The 25,741-nt window shown below is 42.9% G+C and overlaps 1 protein-coding gene across 1 annotated transcript in view; it reads right to left on the bottom strand.

Annotated features, from left to right (window-relative positions):
• Positions 1-25,404, bottom strand: part of DISC1 (DISC1 scaffold protein) — a 212,339-nt gene extending 186,935 nt beyond the window's left edge. Inside the window, exons 1-4 of the mRNA XM_076334113.1 lie at positions 25,348-25,404; positions 14,693-14,748; positions 10,069-10,124; positions 3,313-4,296 (exon numbers count right to left, since the gene is read on the bottom strand). Of these exons, the coding sequence (XP_076190228.1) occupies positions 3,313-4,296; positions 10,069-10,092 (1,008 nt within the window). The 5' untranslated portion in view covers positions 10,093-10,124; positions 14,693-14,748; positions 25,348-25,404. The remainder of the gene's footprint in view (positions 1-3,312; positions 4,297-10,068; positions 10,125-14,692; positions 14,749-25,347) is intronic.
• Positions 25,405-25,741: the final 337 nt, after the last annotated feature.

Here is a 25,741-nt window from a genome sequence, read left to right as displayed (position 1 = left end):
TACAGAGAATAACAAACAACATTTCTTGAAAAGCAAAAGAGATCATGTGATCGTAGGATATTTTTCACCCTTTGAATAAATCAAAGTAAGGATTATTAGAGGATTCTGTCAGCACGACATCTACTCCTCATCATATTGTACTCAGTGTGTTCTTGAGCCCATTCTAACAATTTTTTTGCCTATGAGTTTTGCACAAAACAAACCTAGAATTTCCATATGCAAGCCACATTTTCTTAAGTAAAAAAAGAAATACAGTACGAATATTTTGAAACAAGTATACTCATGTTATGGCACAGAAAATTGTGTTCAAATGCAGCCAACGAAGTTTCATTAAAATATGATTTAGGCTCATCTACATAACATTGATGTTTGCATATTCAGAAATGTTCACACTGCAAATGCTAGGTGGGAAAAATACCAACACACCAAAAACACCTGTAACAGAGAGAGAGTGCCCTTTCACACCCAAAAAAGAAACTCTTACCATAATAAAGTTTTATTTCAAAAGTTACTGCTTCTCTTTCATAAACTTGAAGGGTCTGGACCACGGTTCTGAATTAACTAAAAGTTCCTAAGGCCAGGTGTGCATTCAAACGCCATTACAAGTTTTTACTGTTAGAAAAATTTGATTAGAAGGTAGACAGTCCTCTCCTCATTGCCATGCCAGCCACAACCTAACATGGCTACAGTTACAAGACTGAAAAGTGTTTTCTTACTAAATTGAAACATGACCTGTACCAAACAAGCTATTATTAGCACTGAAAAAGGTAGGTCTGGAAAAAGAAGCAGAATGTATTCTTATAGCCCAAAGCTTGAAAGTGCTTGGGAAAGCATTTTCCAACACAAGAAAATCCATCCTTTAGACATTCTGCATTTACAAAAGATTTCACTCCTCCCTGAAACTCGTTCATATTTAAATCCCTATACTTGAACTCTAAATTGCATAAAGAAAAATAGGTACAGCCAGTCAACAACTTAATAGAAACACTCTGTTGTCGTGACTACACAATCAACACACAAATTGGGCAAGACATTTAAATTAATGGTATCCCTTCTAAATATGGTCAGAAAAGAACTATAAAAAATAAAGCCAGAAAAGAATAAAAAAAATTGCTTGATTAATAGTAGGCTATAGGATGCCCTAGAGGAAAAACAAAAGCAAACAAAACACAACATTGTATATATTCCCTTTCTCTCAAGGCTTTATTTTATTTTGTTTTTCACATCCTGAAAGTCCAAGCTTTTTTCTCCGAGGCTGGTGAGGAACATGTAACATATTGAAGGGAGGAGCTCTGAATCCTCACCATAAACTATTTTCTGTATTTTATGCCACACTTTTGATAGAGTTTTAAAGAAGCCTGCAGTAGGAATGGTTCAAGTGACACTTTTTTCATATATATGATGTATAACAACCATCTATACTGAGAGTAGAGCTTTGCTGCTGTTTGCAGTGTTTACCCCATCACGCGCTCACAGTGGCAGGTCATTTATAGACTGCTTGGGTACCACAGCCCAGGCATGCCCACGGCAAACTGACTGATGCTGTCACAGTAAAGTGCTTTCTATTTGCAGGCTGGTAAGACATTTGGAGCTCAACTAATCAAAGATCTGCTTCAGCGTGGCAGGTCCTGTATCTCCACCATGCGAAGACTACTTGTTTTGGGGTTTTTTGGGGTTTGTTTTTTTTTTTTAAAGTACAGAAAAAGCATAATTTTAACAACTTCAGTATTGTCTCCTTTTCTTGACTACAGTTGACTTTGTTCCTTTCTGAAAAGTTTGAGACTTGCTCATTATCATTACAATAGGAAGGTGCTTCAAATTAAACATACACGACTGGCTAACCAAGGGCAAAGACATCTGAGGGCACAAATCCCCAATTCTCCATTCAATGAATTAATGAATACAGAAATTAAATATAGCAATGTTTCTTTTGTGCCTATCAAATAAGGAAGAATAATTTCCTATTTTGATTATGTCATATATTCCCAAATTTGCAGCAAATTAATTTCCCAAACCATCCCAGACTGTGGGCACATTGTCATTCCAGGCATGAAGCCAAAGAAACTGCTCCATGTCAATGTGTGTGAAGTCTGTAAATAAGAGAATCTAGTTTGAGTCCTACGTGCATCCTCTATGAAAAGTATTAGAGAGCATCGTAAGGCCAGGTCAGATGTCACGAAGAGTAAAGTAAGAATAAGCATTTCTCAATCTTCTGTCTTATCCAGACAGCAGGATTGTGCAAAGCCTCCCCAGAGCAGGTTGTTTCATCAGGCCTAAAGACAATACAGTGTATCTCAGCAGGTATGTCTGAGCTGAGAAGTCACAAGAACCTGGCTTTCTGAAAGGCAAACCAGAAACTCAGGGCACTAGTGAGACACTAAAAAAACCAAACACACCAAACCCAAAACCCACCAAAAAAACCCCCACCGCCTACTTAGTGCATCTTGAACAAATTTGTGAAATCCATCGTGTCCACATTAATCTCTGGATTACTGCCAATAAAGCCAATATTTGGCTCCTTCTTGCAGGTAAGCTCACAATGGTTTCTCTCCAATGCCCACCCCGCCATCCCAAAACCTGTATAACAAAACATAACCAATCCTTCTTAAGGTTTCCCCACCCCTCTCCCACAAAGAACACAGTGAATGAGACTGCCTGTATATGGGGTAGGTATACACGTGGGTATACACATGTGCACAAAGACTCCTGACTCAACAGCCCAGTACTCCTCTGGGGTGGAAAAAAAAAAGGTTCAATTTCCAGTTTGAGTTAGAGCAGGGACTTGATCCCCATTTTTCTTTGTGCGGGGAGAGTACCCATCTATTAGATTACAGGCTACTCTCATACAGGTGCCTCACTCCATGAAATCTTTGGCTAAACTTACACATTTCCAATTACAAAGTTTAGTGTGTTAAATCATGGTGCTTCAAGAAAAGAGTTCTTACCACCCCCAAATTTTGTACTACATATACTCCAAACTGCAGACAAAACAACCACCTGTGAAAGAAAATGGTATTTGTTGAATTCAGAAACTGATGCGTGACATATTAGAAATGAGAGGATCACAGTTTCAGTAGAACATAGGAATCGGGTACTCCAACAACATCACTTTTTTTTTTTTTAAAGAACTAAAAAGAAAAGGAAACCGGTTCTCTCACTTTTATCATGCAGACTGCTACTGTAAACCTTTATGAACAAATGTCACAAAAGCCATTAATATCCCAACTCCTACATAACCTTGACTTTGGCACTATAAATACAAATGTTTTGGGGACCAGGAGGAGGAATCAAAGATGAAGTGAGATAACTAACCTTTAATGTACTGCGGTTGCCCAGCAGGCAGTCCTGTAGCACTGGTTCGTATTTTCTCATCAAAGTATCCCAGTTATGGTCACTAACAGTAAAGCTACTTTCATAGCCTGAGGTGACAGAAGAGCCAGCAGATGCTGCATCCGAGGAATCTGTAGAATATGAAAGTGTTGCATCTGTATCAGAGAGAGAGACCGTCTCACAGTCCTGTAGTTTATCAGTCACTGTAGTCTCATTTTCATACTCCAAATCCTCTCTGGGCCTGGAGAAGCAACTCAAAGCTCCTGAGCGCTCACAAGTCTGCGCTGTCTCCTCTGGCTTCTGCAGATTTCCCGCAGTGCTGGGATGCAGAACGTACTTAGCTTCCTCAACGGTTGACTTGCCTTCAGCATCGCTTACTCCAGAGGATGAGTTCAGGGAGAGCTGTATGAAGCTGAAATTTGAACTAAAGCTATCGTGTGCACCAACAGAACGAGAAACAACATCTCTGTTTTGATATTCACAGTTGTTATTCACTTCTGTCTGATCAAAAGCACACATGTTTTGGGGCTCGCTCACTTTAGTGCCATGGCTCTTCTGCCGTGTATAGCATACGGCAGAAACATCTCCTTTGCTTGTTGCTGCAGCAGGGTAAACCGGTATCACTGCGTTTTCTGACCGTGGACTCTTGTAACATGAAAGATTTTTGCAGCTCCCTGGCATATTTCCAGTAGTGGCCAACATTGCTACCCCCTTAGTGGGAACTACAGCACTATTTGCAACTGAACTACAGTGTAAGAATTCGAAGTTATTTTTGTATTGTCTGCGTAGAGAGCAGTCCTCAAAGTCTCCACAATGCTGCCTGCCATGTTTGAGCTCTTCTGGGTGGAACAGCTTGCAGGCACCCAGGGACTGAAACTCTACCCGTCGCTGAGCTTCTGGCCTCATGTATCCAGGTCTTTTTGCCAGTTTCTTTTTACGAAGAAGGCCTGCAGGCATTAACTGCTCCTGACCATTTGAGGAAGGGGGGGAAAAAAAAAGTCATTAAAGTGTTTCTGCAGTTTTCTAGGCTTAGCATATTGTAGCATCTGAAAATAATTGTTTCAGGAATGTCAAACAGCGCATAGGTTTCCATTTTGATAAAACAAAGACACTGATCATACTGCAGATAGAGGAGAAAAGTTGTTACTAGGGAACACTGTGTGTATTCATCCACTTTCTAAAGAGTTTGCACCTGCTTTTAAGTGAACTCACTAACATAATCACATCCATCAGGACACAAACCTAGGTAAGATGAACCACACTATCTTCCCTATTCATAGCAATGCTCTGCACTCCTTCATTCTTAATTCACTTAGCAGCAAACTAAAGCACAGAACTTGTTTAAGTCTCTCTGAGCCAGAGTGATTTTCAGACTTACAAGCACATCTAAATAGGACTGAATCTGCATCAAAAAGATGAGAACCATACTCGCAAAGAAATTTTGTGCATAATCTGTTGTTGCTCATGTCCCATTTCTTGTGTTCATATCCATGTTTTATTAATACGAGCAAGTGTTTCAGATACTGCTTCCAGAACAGATGCAACCCTGTAACACTCCATGGCTGCATATCTGTCAGTCTAATGAGATATTTTATAAGTTTTCACTTAGATTTACTGTACTACCTGTTGTCTAAAATGTGAAGTTAAAGGAAAAGTTTTGCATGCAGGACCATCAGTCCTAGAAAAACTAATGCCACCATATACTTACTAGCATTACTGTAGTATTAACATAGTTAAGAAAGGGCCTCTGCTCAATAGCTCAATTTCCCCACATACACCTTACTTACATAGATGAAAAGATAAATTTGCTGCTTGCAGAGCAGAATAGAAAGAACCAAGATAAAAAACACAAAGAACATTAGAAGTGGGAGATCAGAATGTGGTATCCTGTCTTTGTTTTCGGTACATTTCTATAAAAAAAAATTACGGGTAAAAGATTAAATGGTGACTACTTTCAGTTTCTTATGGATTTACTGCTAGTCAAAAGGTATTCTATTCTTCTGTCATGCACACAGTCAATGGGAACACAAGCTCTGCACCATCATCCATTTTGTAACACAAAAACATATTGACCAGGCCTATTTGCCAGCATCACCCTTCCAAGGGATCTAGTGACTAGCTGAATTATGCCCTCAATTAGGTGCCCTCTACTCACCGAAGCAGAATCAACTGCCAGAATCTCAGGCGTTAGAAATATTCTCATCACCCATACAGAGCTCTTTCAAAAACACAAGTTTCAGAAAAAAAATGTTCCTTACATGCAGTGTATTTACTATTCATTTCTAATCACAACCCTTTGTCAACTTTTACATTGAGAGATACGCACATAACCTAAAAACCTCACCAGCTCCTAACACAGGTCTCATCCACACCTCACTACAATGACATCCTATACAAAAATTTAAGCATTAGACCTGAAACTTCCCAGGAGACTTTTCCCAACATTCACTACACTCTCTCCAAATACCCTTCAACAAAAGCAATTTATACATTTTCCACGTACTAGAATAGTGGTACATCTCACCATGGGACTGCAGTTAAGCTTCTGTATTCTGCTTCCTATCACCATAAATTAGAATGCCCCAGCTGTCTCTTACGTTCTCCTTTGTCAGAGGAAAAAGCATCACAGAAACCAGAAATAAAAAGAGGTCAGAGAGTCCATCAGCCTGTCTACTATAAAAAGACAGTGAAATGCTGTACTAGGAGTAATTTAACAGAAGTCATAACAAATAGGAACTACTCTTGGAGCAAGGGAACAAAAATTGAACAAAATGTTCTTTAGAATTTAATTCTTTTAGTTTATATACAAAATAACAGCCTAAATTTGCCTTCAGGGGAAGAAATCAGTCATGCAGCAAAAAGTCATTCTAAGACTGGATACACTTTATCACCATTTACAAAGGCTAGTCACAGGCCTCGTCTGTAAAAATGGAAAAGGTTCTTTGGTTTCATTAAGATCAGTTTAAAATTGATCTTGCTAAATCACTATGAATTTCTAAAGCAGAGATAGTTACAGCTCTTTAAACACCAAATTTAAACTAAGCTAATGTAAGTAAGGTTTAAATTGGCCAAAGTGTTAGGTATTTGCACCAAGTGAGCTGGATGCAATTCTAAAATTTATTGGAGCCAAAGTGGTACAACTCCAGTATCCTGAACTAGTCCACACAAAACCCACGTGTCTCTACGCTCTTCCCCACGCTTGCAGGTAACCCTCTAGACAGGTTTACCATTCAGCTCCTCTACGGACTCCAGGTCTGCCTCCTGACAAGTCCAGCAGCACAAGTCCCTCACCTGGCTACCAGAGCAGCACCACTGCCTGAATATATTCGAGATCATAGTCCAAGCCACAAGCCGTTCAGAGGATGCTACGAGGAGAGGGCTGCAGGTCCTTAGCCCCAATGTAGTTGCACCTGAGCACAAGGCAGAGAAGGAGTGGATGGACACAAAGCTGGAACCAGCACCTCAACACGAACACCCACACCTTCCCCAAAGGATAAGGGAGGGAGAAGGCGGCCGCAGCCTGACCCCCGGCTCCAGCTAGAGAACAGTCACAGTGCCCTCAGCCATCACGAAATCCGGTCAGGATGTTACTATGGCTTTGGGTATACTGCTTGTGCGCTGTTTACCTTTCTGCCATGTCCCTTTTCTGAAGATTAGAATCATTTCAGTTGTTTATCATCACATATCTGAAATTTAGTTACAAAGACTTTGTTTTTCTGCACAGCCTTCCAACCATAGCTTGTTTTGTCTGCACATCAGATACAGAAACGACACTGACCCAATTCAGCTAGCTTGTTAAAAAGACACAGGCCTCAAATTTTTCTTATAATTCCCTCAGTTTCAAGCATGTCAAATAACTGATGGCAATTAACTACAAGACTATCAAAACGGTACCTTGGAACACTGTGAAACAACAGAAGGTAATCAAAAAACCCCTACATTATAGTGTGTCATGAATTGTATGAGACATGCACTTAGAAAAAGAGAAAAGTCACAAATGGAAGAAGGGCCTTTCAATTGTAATATTACAGATCAACTTTAAAAAAAAAGTTACAATCCTAGAAGATGATGTAACGTATATTCTAATATCAGATTATGTGCAAATTACTTCAAATCCAAATTATGAAAGCCCAGAAATAACTTAATTATAACAGCTCTTTCACCATAACAATCTTTCCTGATGACCAACGTTTCATAAAAACCAACAGCTCAGAGCCACAGCACGGGGCGGGGTGGAAGGGGGAAAGCCTATTGCTCTAAAGCAAGGCACGACCAGCAATGCTGTTCATGTCTTACCATGTCTTAGTTGCACTAGTAAGATGAAAGAGGGAGAGGTGAAGCCAAGGAGCGTTTCCCACTGATGGAAAGAGCACACTCTCTTGTACCCAGCCTGATACCAAAGGACAGCAGAACAGTCATCTAATTTATTCTAGATAATCAGTCTTTGTTTTCAGCCACAAAAGTGGCAGTTCAGTTTTTTGATCAAATGCTTTAGTAGCATCTGTGGATGGACAGGTGTAACTACCTTACACTTTTGTAAAGTCCACTAGGATTTTATAGATCAGTACAGAAACTCCGAAATTATTACCTCCCCACCCCTGCTTTAAACACATAACGCAGAATGCTTGCAAGCTCATTAAGTTCTCCCTGAAAGTAACTGAGAGATTATATATTCAGTTTTAAAGAGAGCTCGACTATCTGAATACACCTATGTTACACACAGTTGATTTTTATTAGAATAACAAATTCACCTTCAGAGCATTTGTGGGTAGTAACTGTGGTGTGGAGGAAAAGATACTTGGTCATACTCAAAGCCAACTATCAAGCACTGCCCCAAGCAATTTCTGTAGTGCTGCACACCTGCATTAAACTGTACACAAAGTGAGATGAAAATATTTATTATTTACAAACATAGAGACACACAAACGTTTAACCTATCAGTAACAAAGGTGAACCATTCTCATGGATTAATCAGTCTGACATGACAATAACCATTACTGTTCAGTTCCTACATCATAAAAATATGTAAAATGTTGCAGGTTCCTAATTAGTTATATGTTGACTCATTTGCTGAATTTCAAAGATACCACAAAATATTCAAAATAAGATGGCACTGATCTCAATGCAGCCTATGTTAAAACAAACCAGCACTGCCTCTTTACACAACTAAGCTTTCAAAGAAAGTCACTTTTGAATAAAGATTTTTATAACTCTTAAAATGCAAAGGTCTCACTCAGCTTTTTCATCTTATTGAATGTTAACTATACTTTGATTTATCTAGCATTTTATAAAGTGTATCTATAGAAGACAAGCAATGGCTGAGCTACGTTATATTTGATACCATTTACAAATTACTTCCTCACCAAGGGTTCCTGTGATTTCTAAGGTCGCAGGCTGGGTTCAGTTATTCAACTGTTAAATTTCCAAGACATCACGTACAAAATATTCTCTGAAGTCATTAAATGCATGTTAGTTTCTATTCTTCATTAAAAAACACTTCAGAGTTGTGCATTTTAGAAGTCAGAGTGGTCTTCCTTGGCCAGTGTTTAAATAATTGTATTTTTATTGACACACTCCCATAATGCGCATGTCATTCAGTTGTTACATTTGAGCCACTTACCTCCTTAATGCAACAACTCATTTGAAGCCATTTGATGAAATTGCAGCACATCCCTCTAGCGTAAAAATCACATTAGCTGACACCAGTTTCAATACACCCATCAACTTCTCCCCCCCCCCCGGGGGGGGGGGGGGGGAAGGTGTTTTAAACCTGGTTTTGCCTTAACACTAAGAAAGAAAAAAAATATTTATTAAAAAGTAAGCTGGTAAAGATCAAACACTTCCCATGTCAGTAACAATCACCTATTTAGTCAGGGGGAATAAGAGAAGCACCCCTTTCCTTAATTACATATTATAATTGTGTTCGATACTACTAACACTTTAAAACACATCTAAACCCATCAGTATTCAGCAGTGCACTGACTACACACAAAAGCAGGCTTTTTTCCTCAAGCAAGTGCCTTGCTGAATCAGGGCCTAAGCACCTTGATGTGACAAAAAGAACAGAAATATGCCTTTCTGATCTTTTTAAGTTTAAAAATGTAAGTATCCAGCTTGTGAAAGCATGCAGTTGCACTGCAAAGGCCTATTTGATAACTAATCAACACCCTATGGCTGGCAACCTGAGACCAAAGGCTTGGCTATTACAGAAAATTGCAAGCTGAATGAAAATTACATTACCCAACTTCTCCACTGCGGCATTAGAAGGAAACGTATTTTGTTGGCCAGAAAAGCAAGTGGCCAGATTCACTCTAGAACAGCCAGGTGACTCCGTGCTGCCTCAATAAAGCAGGATCACTTAGATAGCATAATGCTATCAAAAAATGATATTTCTGCTCTTTTCATTTTTGTTTTCATGCAGTCAGCTATTGTTACAGAAGTCCCAAGCAAAAAAAAAGCCAGGGAAGCCCAAGATCTTTGCAATAAACTTCAGCCGTAATCCTGTTACAGACACTCCTCACACATCTGCTTCTCCAGCTGTTACTACATCTCTCATTCAAAATTCATCTCTGGTTGATGAGCCTCAACCCAATCAGTCTCCAAACCTCCTTATACAGCTCACTCATGTATTTCACCCAACCCACTGCTATCAGCCTAGGCTAGCTGGAACTGCCAAACTCACATAATCAACCACCTAACGTAACAGTTACTTTTTCAGGCTCCCCAGTCATCACTTACCCTACAACCAGCTCTGCAATCCATCCCATGGACCACCTGATGGACAACGAAACACCCTGGGGGAGAACACAAGCAGGTCTGTGAAAACAAGCCAGCACCAGCGCTGAGCATCAATAACAGAAGACACTTAACTTCCCCACAAATATCCAGCCCAATTTGTTTTAACCCTGTATAATTCTTTTTAACTTAGAGTTAAATACTTGAGAATAATTTATCCACTTTCCAAAGAGGCAGGAGGACACACAAGTTGCAAGCCTACAGAGAACACTCACAACAGAGAACCAATGCTTATTTTGGGAGTTTTGGGTTTGGTTTTTTTTGTGCGGGGTTTTTTGTTGGTTTGGTTTTTTTTTTTAGCATTTGTTGTTTTTCTTCCTGGGGAAAAAGCCTTTACTTCCCAGTTTCAGTGCGAAAGTCTGCAGAGGTAGTCCATGCAAATGTCTCCAGTGGAGAGAAAACTCTGGTTCTTTCAGTCAAGATCTGAAAACAGCTTTAAATACTACACAGAAGTAGGGGAGCAAGGATTCTGCATAGAAACTGTGAAGTTTGGTTAGGTCCTAAATTAATTTGCAAACAACACTTAATGGGTCTGCAGTCATATCCCATAAAAGTATTTTACCAAACATGCACATAATCATGAAATTAGTACACAGCAGTCCTTTTCAAGAATGGTCTATTTAACACACCACACTTCTCTTTCATTACTCTGTCTCCAGAGTGACAGCGTGGATTCCCACTATTTCCGCTCAGTCAGATCATCTACAGCAAGACTCTAATATCAAACTCATCGGGGGGGAGGGGAGGGATTGGGAAAAAAAAAAACCAAACACCAAACAATTAAAAAAAAAAAGAGTGAAATGTGAGAGCACATTGACAGCAGTCAATTTCTAATTCAAGCACAGTTTGAGCGCTCCAGCTTGGAGATTTGAATTTTTAATTTCACCAAGAGAGTGGGTTCCAAATTAAGCATCTGATGCACAGTCAGTCTGAAACCAGAATTGAGTTTACTGAAATAGAAAGTAATTTCCTCTTAACAGCTCAGTAGTGATCATATATAATGAAAATAAAACAACATGGCAGTTCCTATATTGCCAAGGGTGAGGAGTCAGAATGCTTTTAGCTTTACAATTTAATATCAAAGTCCCAGGACAAATGCTCCTCCTTTGCCTGCTGAAGGAAGTTTACCTTACAGCCCCAGTCAGGCTGTCAGGACACGATGTCAATGCTGTCTAGACAACAATGGAGATGGAACGGAGCTCCAGACATCAGGAAAGCTGAGCAATAACTTCCCACAGAAAGCACAGCACCTCAGGATACAGCTTAAATACAAGATACGGCAAAAGCCAGGCATGTACGTAAACTGCAGTTATGGCAATGCACGGGACACAGAGCTTACCTGTAGCAAGGAGGCAGGCAAACGAGCAGCACTCCCCCAAAAAGAAAATCTCAGGGCTTTGCATGAACCCCTGCAACTCTTTATGCTCCCACAAAATTTCTGTACTCTGGTATTGTCTGCTCTTTGCAGCAGTGATTGTGTGGATCCTGCTTTTGCTGGCTGACAGTCGCCACACTGAGTGGCAAGATGAAGATTCTCAGCTGAACCCACAAGGCACTGACTGCAGCACTGCTCTCCTACCCTCAACAGCTACACAGACAACTTCAGTTAATGCAAGTCCTTGCTAGAGGCCAGCAGATTACCCAGCATCATCAGTCTGTAGACGTTATAGCCTGTGAGGGGTCAACCTTTGTGCTCCAGCAAGCCAAGTGCAGCTCCCTTAGAGAGCGACACTAGTAAGCTGGTAAGGTGCACATGATATTACTTTTGAGATCTTCGGTGAGAATATGGCTCGACCTTTACAACCCTTACCCAAGGCTGTAGACAGATGAAACAGAAGTTGGAAGTTTGTTTTATTGGGCCTGAGAACACAAAAGTGAAGACATCAGCTAGATCCTTTTCCTCTAGCATGGAGGAGAAAAGTCTCAGAATTTCACCTGAACCATCTACTATCTTATGAACAAGCTACGGAAGAAGTACTATAGCAGATACTGCTGAAACTGCAGCAGAATACTAACCACGTGCACGAACACCTCTCCTAGCAGAAATCACAACTCCTTCTAAATAAGGTGGGACAGAAGTCACTCTGCCTAGAGCAAGTTAGATATCTAAAAAAAAAAAACCACAAACCCAAAACACAACAACGAATTAACGTTCCAGGAAAGAATATAGTTTCTCTCTAGAAGGTAACTGCACTGAATTACAGAATTTAGCAGATGTGCCAACACAGAGTGATGATGGCAATCAATACGAAGGATGAGAAGACCTCAAGAAAGGGCTGGAGAGAGCACTCAAAGACAGCACCCACCAGCACTAGACAGCTAGCAGCCCATACCTCCTCAAATAAGAGCCCTGGCATTAGAGGCCAAACTTGGTATTTCCTACCCACGTCACCAGGTATTGCAAGAACACTGCCTCCATAACCAGACTGCCGGTGTGACAACTCACACAAGATCCGAGTGACTGCCTACTCAACTCCAGGCAGGAGCTGAGAGTTACCCCATGTGCCTCGCACCATGACTGGAGACTAAAGACTCAACAGGACCAAAGTCCTGTCTTCATGCAGATTCAAGAGCCATTCTCACTAGAGGCAGGCAAGGATCAGGGGATACAGTCAAGCAGCAGCCAGCCAGATCCCATGCTGAAGGAGGACATCAACACTGACAGATCTACTTTGATTGCCATTCACTCATTTTTGTCTCCATCCTAGTGCTGCACACGCTTTCCACTGCTCCCACCAAACCCTGCCTTCTTTTCCACCAACTTCTCTTCTTGGTCCCCAATTAGTTCTCACAAACCAATTGCTCATTTCTCTTCAAGTAAGTGAAAAAGACAGTTGAACCAGAAATCTTTCCAATTGCTGCTCTGGACCTTTGACTGAACTCTGCATAGGTCACACTTAACGCTACACAGTCCAGAGTGATGACCATCCACAAAGCTCCAAAACAATGTTCAGAGCCACACAGATATACTCTCTTCCCCAATATCATTCCTCAATACCACCTCTTTGGTCCTTTTTGGTTTATCCTTTTTGTCACGACCCCAACAAGCACAAGCATCCCCCAGCCCCCTAATAGCATTCCCCTCACAAAGGCAAACAAGCACATCTCAACTTACCTCCAAAAATCCTCCTCGCATGAGCTTCCAGGCCCTCCAGCTCCCCAGTCCCCTCAGACCACCCCATCCCTTCCCAGGTGAAGCACCTTCCTGCTTCACACTCTGTATCAGCAGGGCTAAGAAGTTTCTAGGCTTCTCCAGGTGCATTTAAAAGGAGCCCAACCCCACTTCAGCTGTATCCACTGATTTCATTGCTTGCCTCCAGGTGCTCAGCCTTTTGACTACCAGGACTTCAGCCAGTTCTCAGGGCTCCTGTTACCTCTTTCACAGCACACACATAGTTTGTATGAGCATCTAAATCAAACCCCACTCTAAAAGCACACTGGCTCCATTCATCCCCTTTGAGATCATCTCAATGAAAACACTCTTGTAAGAGCTTCTTTCCTGTGACTGTAAATCACTGCTGTTCACATCTAGGAAATCAAGACAATTACCTGCCACAATTTACTCTGACAGTCTCCCTGGGCTAACATATATTAGCTAATAATACAGGTTATGCTTATTAACATATGCCTATGATGCTCAATAAAAGCACAGATTTTTGCCAGAAGTTTTTTTAACTTATTTCTGTCACACACTATTTGTAATTCACTTAAGTATTCCTACCTAAATACAAGGCCATAGGATCCGCCACCTTTCGTTGAACCTTACCTGTCTGCTTTTATTACCCAAGTAAATTAAAGCACAGTATTAATCTTCAAAGAAATTGTACCCTTAGATGAGATAGCTTGCAGATGTTTCTTGAATGCCAAGGACTCTGTGTGATACTGTAATGAAAGACTTAAGCAAAATACTTCAAGTTAAAAAATAATGAGAAGTAAACGCAAAAATCAGACTGACCTTTCAAAAATATTCTCTATATTAAAAGAAGATTGTCTTGAATAAGCCAACAAAACAGTTTTTCAGGTCAACATATTCCGGATTCAGCTTAGCATTTTAAATGGATAAAAAAAGGTGCAGATTGTACCATATGGTGCTTAACACGCACACCTGAAAAGATCTGCTTCGGTAACAAAAAGCTTGGCAGAGGAAAACTTTGAGTGTCATTCAAATTGTTTTCCAGAATAAATATAGATCATTAACTTATTATTTCAAATACTTTTTTTTTTCCCCATTTATTACTTGCTTTAGAAAACCTAAATTCAGAATTAGCAGGGTCCTGTGCAAGGTAGCTCGCATTTGCCTACCCCTTTCAGTTGTATGAGACAGGCCCCTGGGTAGTATTAGTGTAGTAGCAGCAGGGGATTTCTTCCCCTGCTTCTTTCAGGTTTACGCGTAGTACTCCTGACAAGATTATTATTAAAAAGTAGCAGACAGAACTGCTGTAGCTTCCTTTCAAGGAAAGCAATGCATTTTCAGAAACATTTGATCTCATCAGTCCTGAGGTACAGCAGTAATCTGATGCATTAGTTTGTAGTTAAAGCAGACCACGTGAGAAGCTACACAACTTACCAAGTCGCAAAGCACGTCCAAGAACTAAGGACTTGCACAGGACTCCTGAAAGACAGCTAGAAAAAAAAAGCATTTTCACTATAAGAATACACCTAAGCCTTTGTACCTTTAGAATGCCTGTCTTCATCAAAAAGACTGGAGATTTGAAAAGCAGCATTTAGAAAGCATTTTATCTTAATTTTCTCAAAACTATCAAAACCTTGGAGTCACAGGTCCCCCCAAGGCAGATCCTGTAATAATGCTATTCTGTGTGGGATTCTGTACAGTGAAATTTCACTGGAAACTTCAGGTTTAACTTACGTTTTCACCAGAAATTTGAAGCAAATACAAACATCATATTTAGATGACTCCTTAGCTTATCTAGAATTTGACTTGGGCCTGCCTACAGTTTTGTACTCCAAATCTAAACAAGTCTATAGTAATCTGCAGATCTGATACAGGAAAGTATATTTATGAAATATCCATGTCAAGTAAGCCCACGAGGACAGTCCACAGACAGAGGTTCACTGGCAGGCTCCTTTAATTCCCCAGTGAAACAGTGCTACCTTTAAGCTGGAAGCCTTTTAAATCCTCTACTGACTAGAGGGAAAGGAAAACTCACAGTATTTTGAAGGTACTTGCAAAAGTTTCACAACCTAAAAAGGATCCTCTCCCTCCAACCCTCAGCGAGCAGGAACATCTTGCATGAACAGCCTTACAAAAACAAAGAGGTGCCAATAAAACTGTGAGAGATACTGAGAAGACACATGGATTTTCACTTCTGTACAATAAAAATGTCATGGTGCTTTACTGAACAAAAACATATGAAATGTCTTAAACTTAAATTACCTTAAAGTCTGAGTCATAAGCAAGGACTTCTGTACCAGAGAAAGCCATGAAGACAGAACTAAGGACATCTTTAAGGTTAGAATGCCCTCTTTGGGTATAAAGATATATTTGCAGCAACAGTAAATTTCAGCTAATACAGTGCTATTTTATGCTATAGGAAGGATCAAAGAATGCCAAGTGTGCTACTCTAAAACTTTAAAGATGTTATGAATAGCATCTGATTACCCTCTACTAGCAATAACATTCCTAAGATGCTACACACCAATAGTAAGGATAACAGCAATCCATACACAGCAGCGCACAGGGGTAGGACAAGAAAGAGATGGCCATAACTTAAAACAAGAGAGGTTCGGACTGGATACAAAGAAAAACTTTTTCGCCCTGAGGGCAGCCAAGCAGTGGAGCAGGCTGCCCAGAGCAGTTGTGCAGTCCTTGGAGGTTTTCAAGACCCAACAGGATAAAGTCCTGAGCAACCTGGTCCAGCCTCAAGAGTCAGCCCTGCTTTGAGCAGGGAGTTGGACCAGAGACCTCCTGAGGTGCCCTCCAACTTGAACTATCCTATCATACCTCTAAGCTTTAAACACAAGTCTCAGGATTTGCAGTATTCCACTAGTTATCTATACACACAACAAAAGTTCAAGAGTTTCATCTGTGAAGGTGCATCCAACTTTGCAAGAAAGCAATTTATCCGATTTAACTCCACAAAGGAGTCACAAAATAGTTTCATCACATCCTGGAAGCTGGAAACAGCTGACTTTCTATGAACAAAATTAAGAATAAAGTTCAGTACTTGGAATAAATAGGTTCTCAACCAGCGTTTAAGCATCCAGCATCCACACACAGAGAAATCACAAGCTTCAATGATGGTCAATGCCTTAAGCAAGACAGACACAGTAAGGCATAATAACCCAGGCACTCCTATTGTTCCACAGCAGACCTTTAATAGTTAGCTGGTGATTAAATGATGTTCATGAGCATCACTTAAATGTCACTTTGATCTACTGCAGTTATTCCACAAAATGTTTATTACCGAGTCTTTTTTATTGGCTGTGCAAACATTGGCAAGCGTTTCTCTCAAGGTATTATTCAGTTCGCTATATTAAAAATTATTTTGATACCTTTTCCTAGGCTGATTGCCAATTGGAGGACAAGACGGAGCCATCTGCTAGACTCTAACTGTCTGAAGACACTTCCCTTTCAAGAACTTAATCCCTTAAACGGTGCCAAGGGCATTACACACACACACACAAAAAAATCTAATATCACCTCTGAACAGCTGCAACCAAACCTGCCTCTCGCACAAATTTCCTGGCAAAGGAAGGAGGAAGACCACTTCTGCCTAGGGAATACTGCCCCTACCCTATCCAGTCCATGAAGTTTAATTATAACATGGGCACGGAAAAAGGCAAACCTGAATACTCTGCCACACAGCTGTATCAGGCAGCCATAACTGTGCCACAGATGTATATGTTCTATATAACTGAGTGCACAAACACAGTTATTTCTATCTCTCCTCTTCTCTTTCTTGGTTTTATTTAGAATTTGAGGGATTTCTGGGGCTGGTCTCCTTCTTATTCCACTGCTTTGCAATGTTGGTGTTTAAAATACATACACAGGCTGCTACACAGAATTCCTTAGAATAGCTTTAAGCTGTCCTCTGCATTGTCTTTACCTGGTCTGTTTGGTTTTTTATTATTATTACTACTATTATTCCCTACTTAGCTCCCTGCATTGTAATTGTCCTTTTAAAAACTTCTCTCATATTTTATATCATGATTTTCAAGTCATTAGAGATCATTTTTAGACAGCTAACATGTAGAACAGCTGCTCCTAAGAAGAGACCTGGAAGAAAGACAGCAACCTCACGTACTTCTCATACGGCTTGCACTGAACAGTCATACTGGCCTTTCAATATTAAAACCACAGCCACTCTGAACTTGCTATGGCCCCACTTAATGCCTAGGAAAAGCACACAGAACTCCACTAAGACCTGGCAGCACAGAAAGTGGTAACATAAAAAGTGTGTGTGTCCAGATCCAGTAGAAAGGTCTGGACCCTCATCAAGAAATTCAGTGCCACACCAAGCTCACCAGAAGCACAGCAAAAGTGTTGCTACACACCATTATCACTACTTATAACAAAGCTAAATTATTTTAAAATTATATGAAACTAATTTGGAAAGTGAATGGCATGAATATACACAGCCTACTCAACCCAGCAAAGATGAAAAACTTTACCAGCCACGCTCTAAGGGATAAACTGAAGGCCCTGAAGAACAGTAGGGCAAGCCAGCAGATTTCACAAATGGCTATCAGAAGTCCTGCGGACTGTTCTTCCTAAAACAGTAACACTGGATATTAGTTCCCAGTCCTACCTCATACAGGAAAAAACAACAAATCATAGAATCATAGAATCATTGAGGTTGGAAAAGACCTCTAAGATCATCGAGTCCAACCGTCGACCCAACACCACCATGTCCACTAAACCATGTCCCTAAGCGCCTCATCTACTCGTCTTTTAAATACCTCCAGGGATGGGGACTCAACCATTTCCCTGGGCAGCCTGTTCCAATGTTTCACCACTCTTTCAGTGAAGAAATTTTTCCTCACATCCAATCTAAACCTCCCCTGGCGCAACTTGAGGCCATTTCCTCTCGTCCTATCGCTTGTTACTTGGGAGAAGAGACCGACACCCACCTCGCTACAACCTCCTTTCAGGCAGTTGTAGAGAGCAACGAGGTCTCCCCTCAGCCTCCTTTTCTCCAGGCTAAACAACCCCAGTTCCTTCAGCCGCTCCTCAGAAGACTTGTTCTCCAGACCCCTCACCAGCCTCGTTGCCCTTCTCTGGACACGCTCCAGCACCTCGACGTCCTTCTTGTAGTGAGGGGCCCAAAACTGAACACAGTATTCGAGGTGTGGCCTCACCAGTGCCGAGTACAGGGGCACAATCACTTCCCTACTCCTGCTGGCCACACTATTTCTGATACAGGCCAGGATGCCATTGGCCTTCTTGGCCGCCTGGGCACACTGCTGGCTCATGTTCAGCCGGCTGTCGACCAGCACCCCCAGGTCCTTCTCTGCTGGGCAGCTTTCCAGCCACTCTTCCCCAAGCCTGTAGCGCTGCATGGGGTTGTTGTGGCCAAAGTGCAGGACCCGGCACTTGGCCTTGTTGAACCTCATACAATTGGTCTGGGCCCATCGATCCAGCCTGTCCAGGTCCCTCTGCAGAGCCTTCCTACCCTCGAGCAGATCAACACTCCCGCCCAACTTGGTGTCATCTGCAAACTTACTGAGGGTGCACTCGATCCCCTCATCCAGATCATTGATAAAGATATTAAACAAGACCGGCCCCAGTACTGAGCCCTGGGGAACACCGCTCGTGACCGGCCGCCAACTGGATTTGACTCCATTCACCACAACTCTCTGGGCCCGGCCGTCCAGCCAGTTTTTGACCCAGCGCAGAGTCCACCTGTCTAAGCCGTGAGCCGCCAGCTTCTCTAGGAGAATGCTGTGGGAGACGGTGTCAAAGGCCTTACTGAAGTCCAGGTAGACCACATCCACAGCCTTTCCCTCATCCACTAGGCGGGTCACCTGGTCATAGAAGGAGATCAGGTTGGTCAAGCAGGACCTGCCTTTCATGAATCCGTGCTGGCTAGGCCGGATCCCCTGGTTGTCCCACTCATGCCTTGTGAGCGCCCTCAAGATGAACCGCTCCATAATCTTCCCCGGCACCGAGGTCAGGCTGACAGGCCTGTAGTTCCCCGGATCCTCCTTCCGGCCCTTCTTGTAGATGGGCGTCACATTGGCAAGCCTCCAGTCGTCCGGGACCTCCCCCGTTAACCAGGACTGCTGATAAATGATGGAGAGTGGCTTGGCAAGCACCTCCGCCAATGTACTTCTAAAAAACTAAGCATAGTAACTATGCTCAAGGCAGGCAGAGAGAACATCTCCTCGGCTAACATGGCACTGGAGCAGATGATCCCACAGAAAATTCTGTCACTGACAAAAGCTGGCGCTGTAGCAGGAAAATTCCCATCTGCTAAAAGAACAAATACCCTACTGCTAGTGCTCGCTGCATACAAGGGAAGAAGCAGGACCTGGTCTTTTCTTACCTTACAGCAACCTGAGACACCCTGACAAGCAGGATTCCCCCCCCACACCCCCGTCTTCATTCTCACAGGAAGCAGCCAGCCAGCCTTGGTGCACTGCTCAGAGGGAACCATTAACTGGAGCAGCCCTTCTCACGGCCAAGTCTGTACAAGCCCCTGGCACACAATAAGCATGGGAACACTACAACAGCTGTCTCACTATGACCACATTCAGATTTTCCAGGGAAAGAGGAAACGCAATACCTATTGATTATTAACTAGTTTGACACAAAGGAGCAAAACCACACAGAGGAACAGCTGCATTGGGCAGCCACGCCCTTCTCATACAATTTCAACAAGAGGGTCTCAAGATTTTCACTGCTCTAAGCAAATAAAAACGTACTGCTCTCCTAACTGAGGGCTCTGGCAGGATGGGAGCAAAATTTCAGCACAGTACCCTGCCGAAACAGTGCTGCCCCACCACAGTGGCAGCATAGCCTGGGACCGTCCAGGATGTCCGAGAGCATCTCATGCCCCTGAGACCCCACACCACTACTGATGCGTAGACGTAGGCACCCCTTCCTTGTCACTCCCGCTGGGAGCACAGCAACCACAAAGATGTTAAACTCAAGGAAATCTAGCTACAGCAATGCAAAAGACCACCAAACTCAGCAGCTGTCTGTCCTGCTCTCTGAGGTTGGTATGCCTATCGCTCTTCAAGAGAGGAGCTGGGAACACAACACGTCCACAGCTCAGCTCCCGCTGATCACAGCCTGAGGTATTGGTGCAAATACTGACACATTAATGCACTGCTCTAGAAATGGGAACAGCCAAGCCCCAGCAGACAGCTGTGCTGCCCATTCCCTCCATCACCTGGGTCTCCACGGGCCATTAGCTACAGGAAGCACCTGGACCTTCGCCCAGCGCATGAAATTCAACCTCGTCCCTGCCTCAGTAACCAAAACCCTAACAGACAAAGGAAATCTCTCATCACCAAAGCTACACTCTCCAACAACAGGGGAAAACAAGCCCTTCCTGATAGGACCAGCTTAGCCCTCACAACAAAAAGTCAGATATTTTATGGAGCTGAGACTGCCTGGATTTACCACACTGAACAAGCTCGGTGATGCTCCTTCCTTGGAACCTCAGGATATTTCCCTGAAGTAAAACATTTGCATGTGTGGGAAGGGGAAAAACCAGACCACAAGAATTAGATAGCCGTTACACAAGAAAAAAGCCTGCGGCTACAAGCATTTGGCCTTGCAAGTAGTCTCCACCGGCACCATTCCAGGTGCCTGTATATCTGCAGTAGTGATAATCCATAAAACTAAGCTGATATGTCAGTGGAAAGGATACTTACCATCATATCATTAAAGATGGGAAACAAAATACTTTCAGTATCCGACTAAAACAGCAAGGAAGGACAGTTTTTTCCTGCTAGTAAGCTGCTTCCACTTCCCAAGCTCTCTGGAGACCTTATGGTTTTCCAAAAACAAAACAAAAAGACCCTAAGAATGGGTTCCTACAGTGTTCAAAACATACTCTTTAGACCCAAAGGCCTGACCACAGATTTAAATTCAAAGTGGGGCCAGCTAGATGAGCTGAGCTAGGGACTACTCTGCTCACCCCATCAATCAGCAAAATTGTGAAGCCACCATCAAACTTCATTATCTACAGGCACATTGACATCATCACTGTCATTTGACTCTACTTTTCTACTATCATTATTATGCAGAATTTGGCAAGGTCTTGAAAAGTTACACCGATGCCACATGCCTCACCTTATACAGATCTGGAAACCTGCAAAACAATTCAGAAAATCTAATGATACCAACTCCCAGTTCCTGCTTCTCCCACAGTTACTAACCCTTTCATTCTTACTCAGTTTCACAATACTCGCTATCAACCTCTTGACTTCTCGCTCCACAGGTTGCCTCAAAGTTGCTCTACTGAGAGATTTTCCTCTGTAATGGTTTCCTGCCCCAATGACCTCTCAGCCCAGCAAAAGAAACCTTTCAACCAGAGCCCACTAAACCCCTCCAACCAACCAACTCTTCTGCCATTGCAGAGAACAGGGAAAGTTCACACACATCACATTCACTCTGCTCTTAGTTTCAAGCAGCCGCTTCTCCCACGCAGCTCTTTTCCAAGGAGATTTTATCATCTGAGCATACATACACTGTGTTTAGCAAATTACTGTTACATTTGCAGTTTTGACTCGGGTGCTGTTTGATCCAACCTACGAATACAGATAACACATACACCTCTTAAACGAAAGGAGCTAGCTAAGTACTATTAAGAAAATGCATTTTCCACTTTCCATCCCTAATTCTGAGTACACAGCTGTTTATGTAGTAAATATTTACTTTTCAAGGTAAAACCTGAATGTTTTTACACTTGTTGCTGTTACAAATAAACTTACTGACAGAAGTCAAAAAGAGCACAGTAACTAGACAATTTACTCTGACACCAGGGTCACACAACTAACACACGTATTTGTAAGGCCACAAGAAAGGAAGGAAAGGGAGGGGCGGGTAGGAAAGAATAGAAAGTGCCACTGATCATACTCATTAGGCAGCAGGGTCCCAATTAGTAATTTATCACACAGAGATAATAAGAGATGTACGTGCTGGAAGGAAGTGTGGCTATAAGATGAAGGAGAATCTGAAACAGAGAGAGCAGCATTGTACAGTATGTACAAAAGGGAGGCAGAATCCAAATTCTGCATGCCCCAAAGGAATTGCACTGAACAAAGAAACCCTACTTGAGGCAAGCACATGATCTCACCACGCTGTCTGTAGACTTCAGATTAGTCATTAAGCCACTTTACATTCTCGGCATCAATAAATAGGGAAGTAACTCCACGTCAATAGCTAATTCAATTTCCATACAGAAAACTCATGTTTAGCAAACAAAGTATGTCGATAGCACATCTCAGCTTCCACGGCAGCAGTGGCTAAGAGGCTTGATAAAGAAACATTTCTCCCTGAAGGCATTTTTCAGGTGAGCAGTTAATGGAATCTGTGCCTATATGCTAAAAGAGAAGAAAAAGAAAATTAATGGAGTGTTAAATAGTTAACATTACACAGAATTAAGTAAACACCTCCAAATAAGGGTACTACCATGCTTAAGATAGGCACAGTAGCCTTTGTTCAGTGCCAGAGGGCCAAGTTTTTCCTCACGTGACTGATGATTTACAAAGGGCATATTCATCCCGAATACATAAGGGGTCGGCAGCACTTTTCCTTCAAGAATATTGAATAGTACTACAACATACCCCAGGCTCAATCCTAATCTAAGTGACACAGCATGAAAGGGCTGCTCTCTGGAAAAAGACACAAGATGCTAAGGCTAAACTTGGAAATCACTATGGCAACTCCACAGGTTCCTTCCAGTTCACCTTCAAGGCTGATACTCCGAAGGAGGTAAAACCCCTTTCCACAGGAGTTGTTAATATGCATTACAGCTGAAACCAGAAAAGGCCGCAGCCTGTCTGCGGCTCAATTAGAAAGAAGGTTTGCTCGAGGAAACCAAATGCTAAAATGAAAAAAATCATAACTCCCGATGAGCGCTCGGGAGGTGTTACACACTCCAGTAAATCTCATTTGAAAGGTCAGGTGGTTCAGTAGCTGTCGGAGGCCCAAGCTGTGGTGAGCAAAAAAAAAGCCTATCAGAGTGTGCCTAATTTGTGAACAAAGTCAGAATTAACCTTCAGGGTTTTCACTTTTGTGAGTACAAAACATTGTTTGCAGTGCTTTCTGTCTTCCTGTTCGTCACAATTAATTTATCCTGGTGCTAATAAATCCTCTTTGCTTACATGGCCCCACTACAATTCCAGCAGCGGCAGCTTAGGCCCAAACTTTTGACTTCACTTTACTGAAGAGAACAAAGGCTGATTTATCTAAATTTAAAGAGGGAGGAAGCCAGTGGCAATACAATACTTGCCTCTGACCGCTCTTTAAAGTGCTGCGGCACTGTAATCATCAGTATCATGTATGAGAACAGGTTATTTCACTGCCCAATCTCCAAGAACTATATAGAGAATTGATAACTTTGATAGTATAAGCACTGGGAAGTAAGAAAAAAAAGACATAGTTGGACAGGGGCTTAATCTCAACCGTACAAAACACTGTTCATAAGCATTTAGGGGTTTGTTTACATTCCCTCGATCCACCATGACCACAACATTTTAAGTAACCACAAACCTCTAAACTCAGCTTTTTTCTTTTTAAATCAAATATTTATTTTAAACATCCCTACTTTTCAGTTTCATAAGTGGCTAAAAGCCCTATCAATAGTAAAAATCTACTGTAGCTTCAACTGGAAAACCACTGTCAATGCCTTCCTAGAAGGAACCACAACACCTCTAACTTCAGCAATGAGATGGGGGAATACCCATACAACATAATTAAAGGGACTTAGTATTTAAACAACAAGAAAAGTTTAATAAAGTAGAACGTCGCCCATTTTCATGAGTTACTGTAAAGCCAATTGCAAATCAGCAAGTAAATGAACAAATACGAAAGGACAAAACCGGAGATAATGCATCCCAGTGTACTTTGTTCCTTTCTTTGAAAACTCTCACTTACTTTTAATTACCAGTAGCGCTTGCTGGTATATGTTCCGCAGCATATTTTGTAAAAGCCTTTATTATAAAGGCACTTCGCTGCAGAGCTCTTCAGTCACTATTCAGAAGCATAGCAAAAAGTTACTCAAGCACTTGTACACAAAGATTAGCGTGGATTACCAAAACATGAATGAGCTGTTTTCTATTGAAACGTTGGCAAGGACAACTGAAGCGTTTGCAGAAAGTCTGCCTGGACTAATGGAGCTCGGAGAACCGCATATCCCAAACAACCCAAAAGGCAGTGGACGCACCCGTGAGCGACATGCCTTTCTTCCCCAGCTCTCCTGGGAAAGGTGAAGTGTTTTTTTCCAGAATTTCCCCACGGCTCCAGACATTCGTCCACACCAGTGTCGGTAACGTGGGCAGCCCTAGCTCGGGCCAGCTGATGGCTGCTGCTCTGAGGGAGGAGAAGGAGGGCAGCTCATCCACACTAGAGGTCACGGTCTTTTAAAACTCAGTTATTCATAAAAGTATATACGCACAGCTTCTCCATTAAGATGGCAGTTTCCTTTTTCTTCCTTTAAACCAAGTTTAGAGATAGCTGCTTCCACACTGGCAGAGGTGAAATTAGAGGATTTTTTGAGTTTAAAAAAATAATAACGTTATTTCAATGTTGTAACACGGTTTCCTAGACTACATTTACCATTAAATAAATGCTAACATAACTGGGGACTAAAAAAAAAAAAAAAAAATTAAAAACCCCGAAACTTTCCGACTGTGAAATGAAAGACCCGTATTTTTCACCTAAAAGCCCTAAACTCCCCCGTACTCAACATGACTCCCCGCATCGAGAGCCGCCGGCCCTCCCCGCCTGAAGGCAGCGTCCAGCCGAGCCGCCCGGCCCCTCCAGCCGGGAGAAGCGCTGCCGGCCCCGGCCCCGTTAAGGCTCTGCCTCGGTCCCCCGCGCCCCCTGCTCGTTCACGGGCTTCGCTCGGCGCCTCGCACTCCTTCCAGCTCTCCTGCCCCGCCGGGCCGGCGGCGTGAGGGGGGGCGAGAGGGAGGGGGGCAACGGCGGTCGACCGCCGTTGCCCCCCTCCCTCTCGCCCCCCCTCACGCCGCCGGCCCGCCCTCCCCCTCAGCAGCCGCCGGGCCCGCAGGCCGCCCCCCGCTCACCTGAGTTCGCCGCCTCCCCCCCGCCGCCGCGGCGCCGCCTGTCGGTACCGGCCGGCCGGGGCTGCGACCGCCACATCCCGGCCCCCCCTTCACCGGGGCGGAAAGCGGCGGTGGCGCCGGCCACTCCCAGCCGGGGGCGGGTCGCAGGCGGCTCCACCGCCCCGGGGAGGGAGAGGGCTGCGGGCGGGTCCGGCGTTGGAGGGTGTTGCGCGTCGCGGCGGGGCGGCAGGAGCGGTGCTGTCAGGGCTGTCCTCAACGCAGAGGCCCGGGCGTGGAGCCGTGCACAGGCCCAGAGAGCAAAGGTCCTTCAGGTCAAGGCGGGTTCCTGCCCGTGCGGTGGTCTAAGGCTGTCCGCTCTCTGTTCCCCAGGTCTTCACGACACCGGCGTTAAGTC

This window comes from Aptenodytes patagonicus, chromosome 3 (assembly GCF_965638725.1).
Source record: "Aptenodytes patagonicus chromosome 3, bAptPat1.pri.cur, whole genome shotgun sequence".
Lineage (NCBI taxonomy): Eukaryota > Metazoa > Chordata > Aves > Sphenisciformes > Spheniscidae > Aptenodytes > Aptenodytes patagonicus.
The sequence above is the reverse complement of the archived record's forward strand: the minus strand, read 5'-3'. Positions and strand labels throughout refer to the sequence as shown.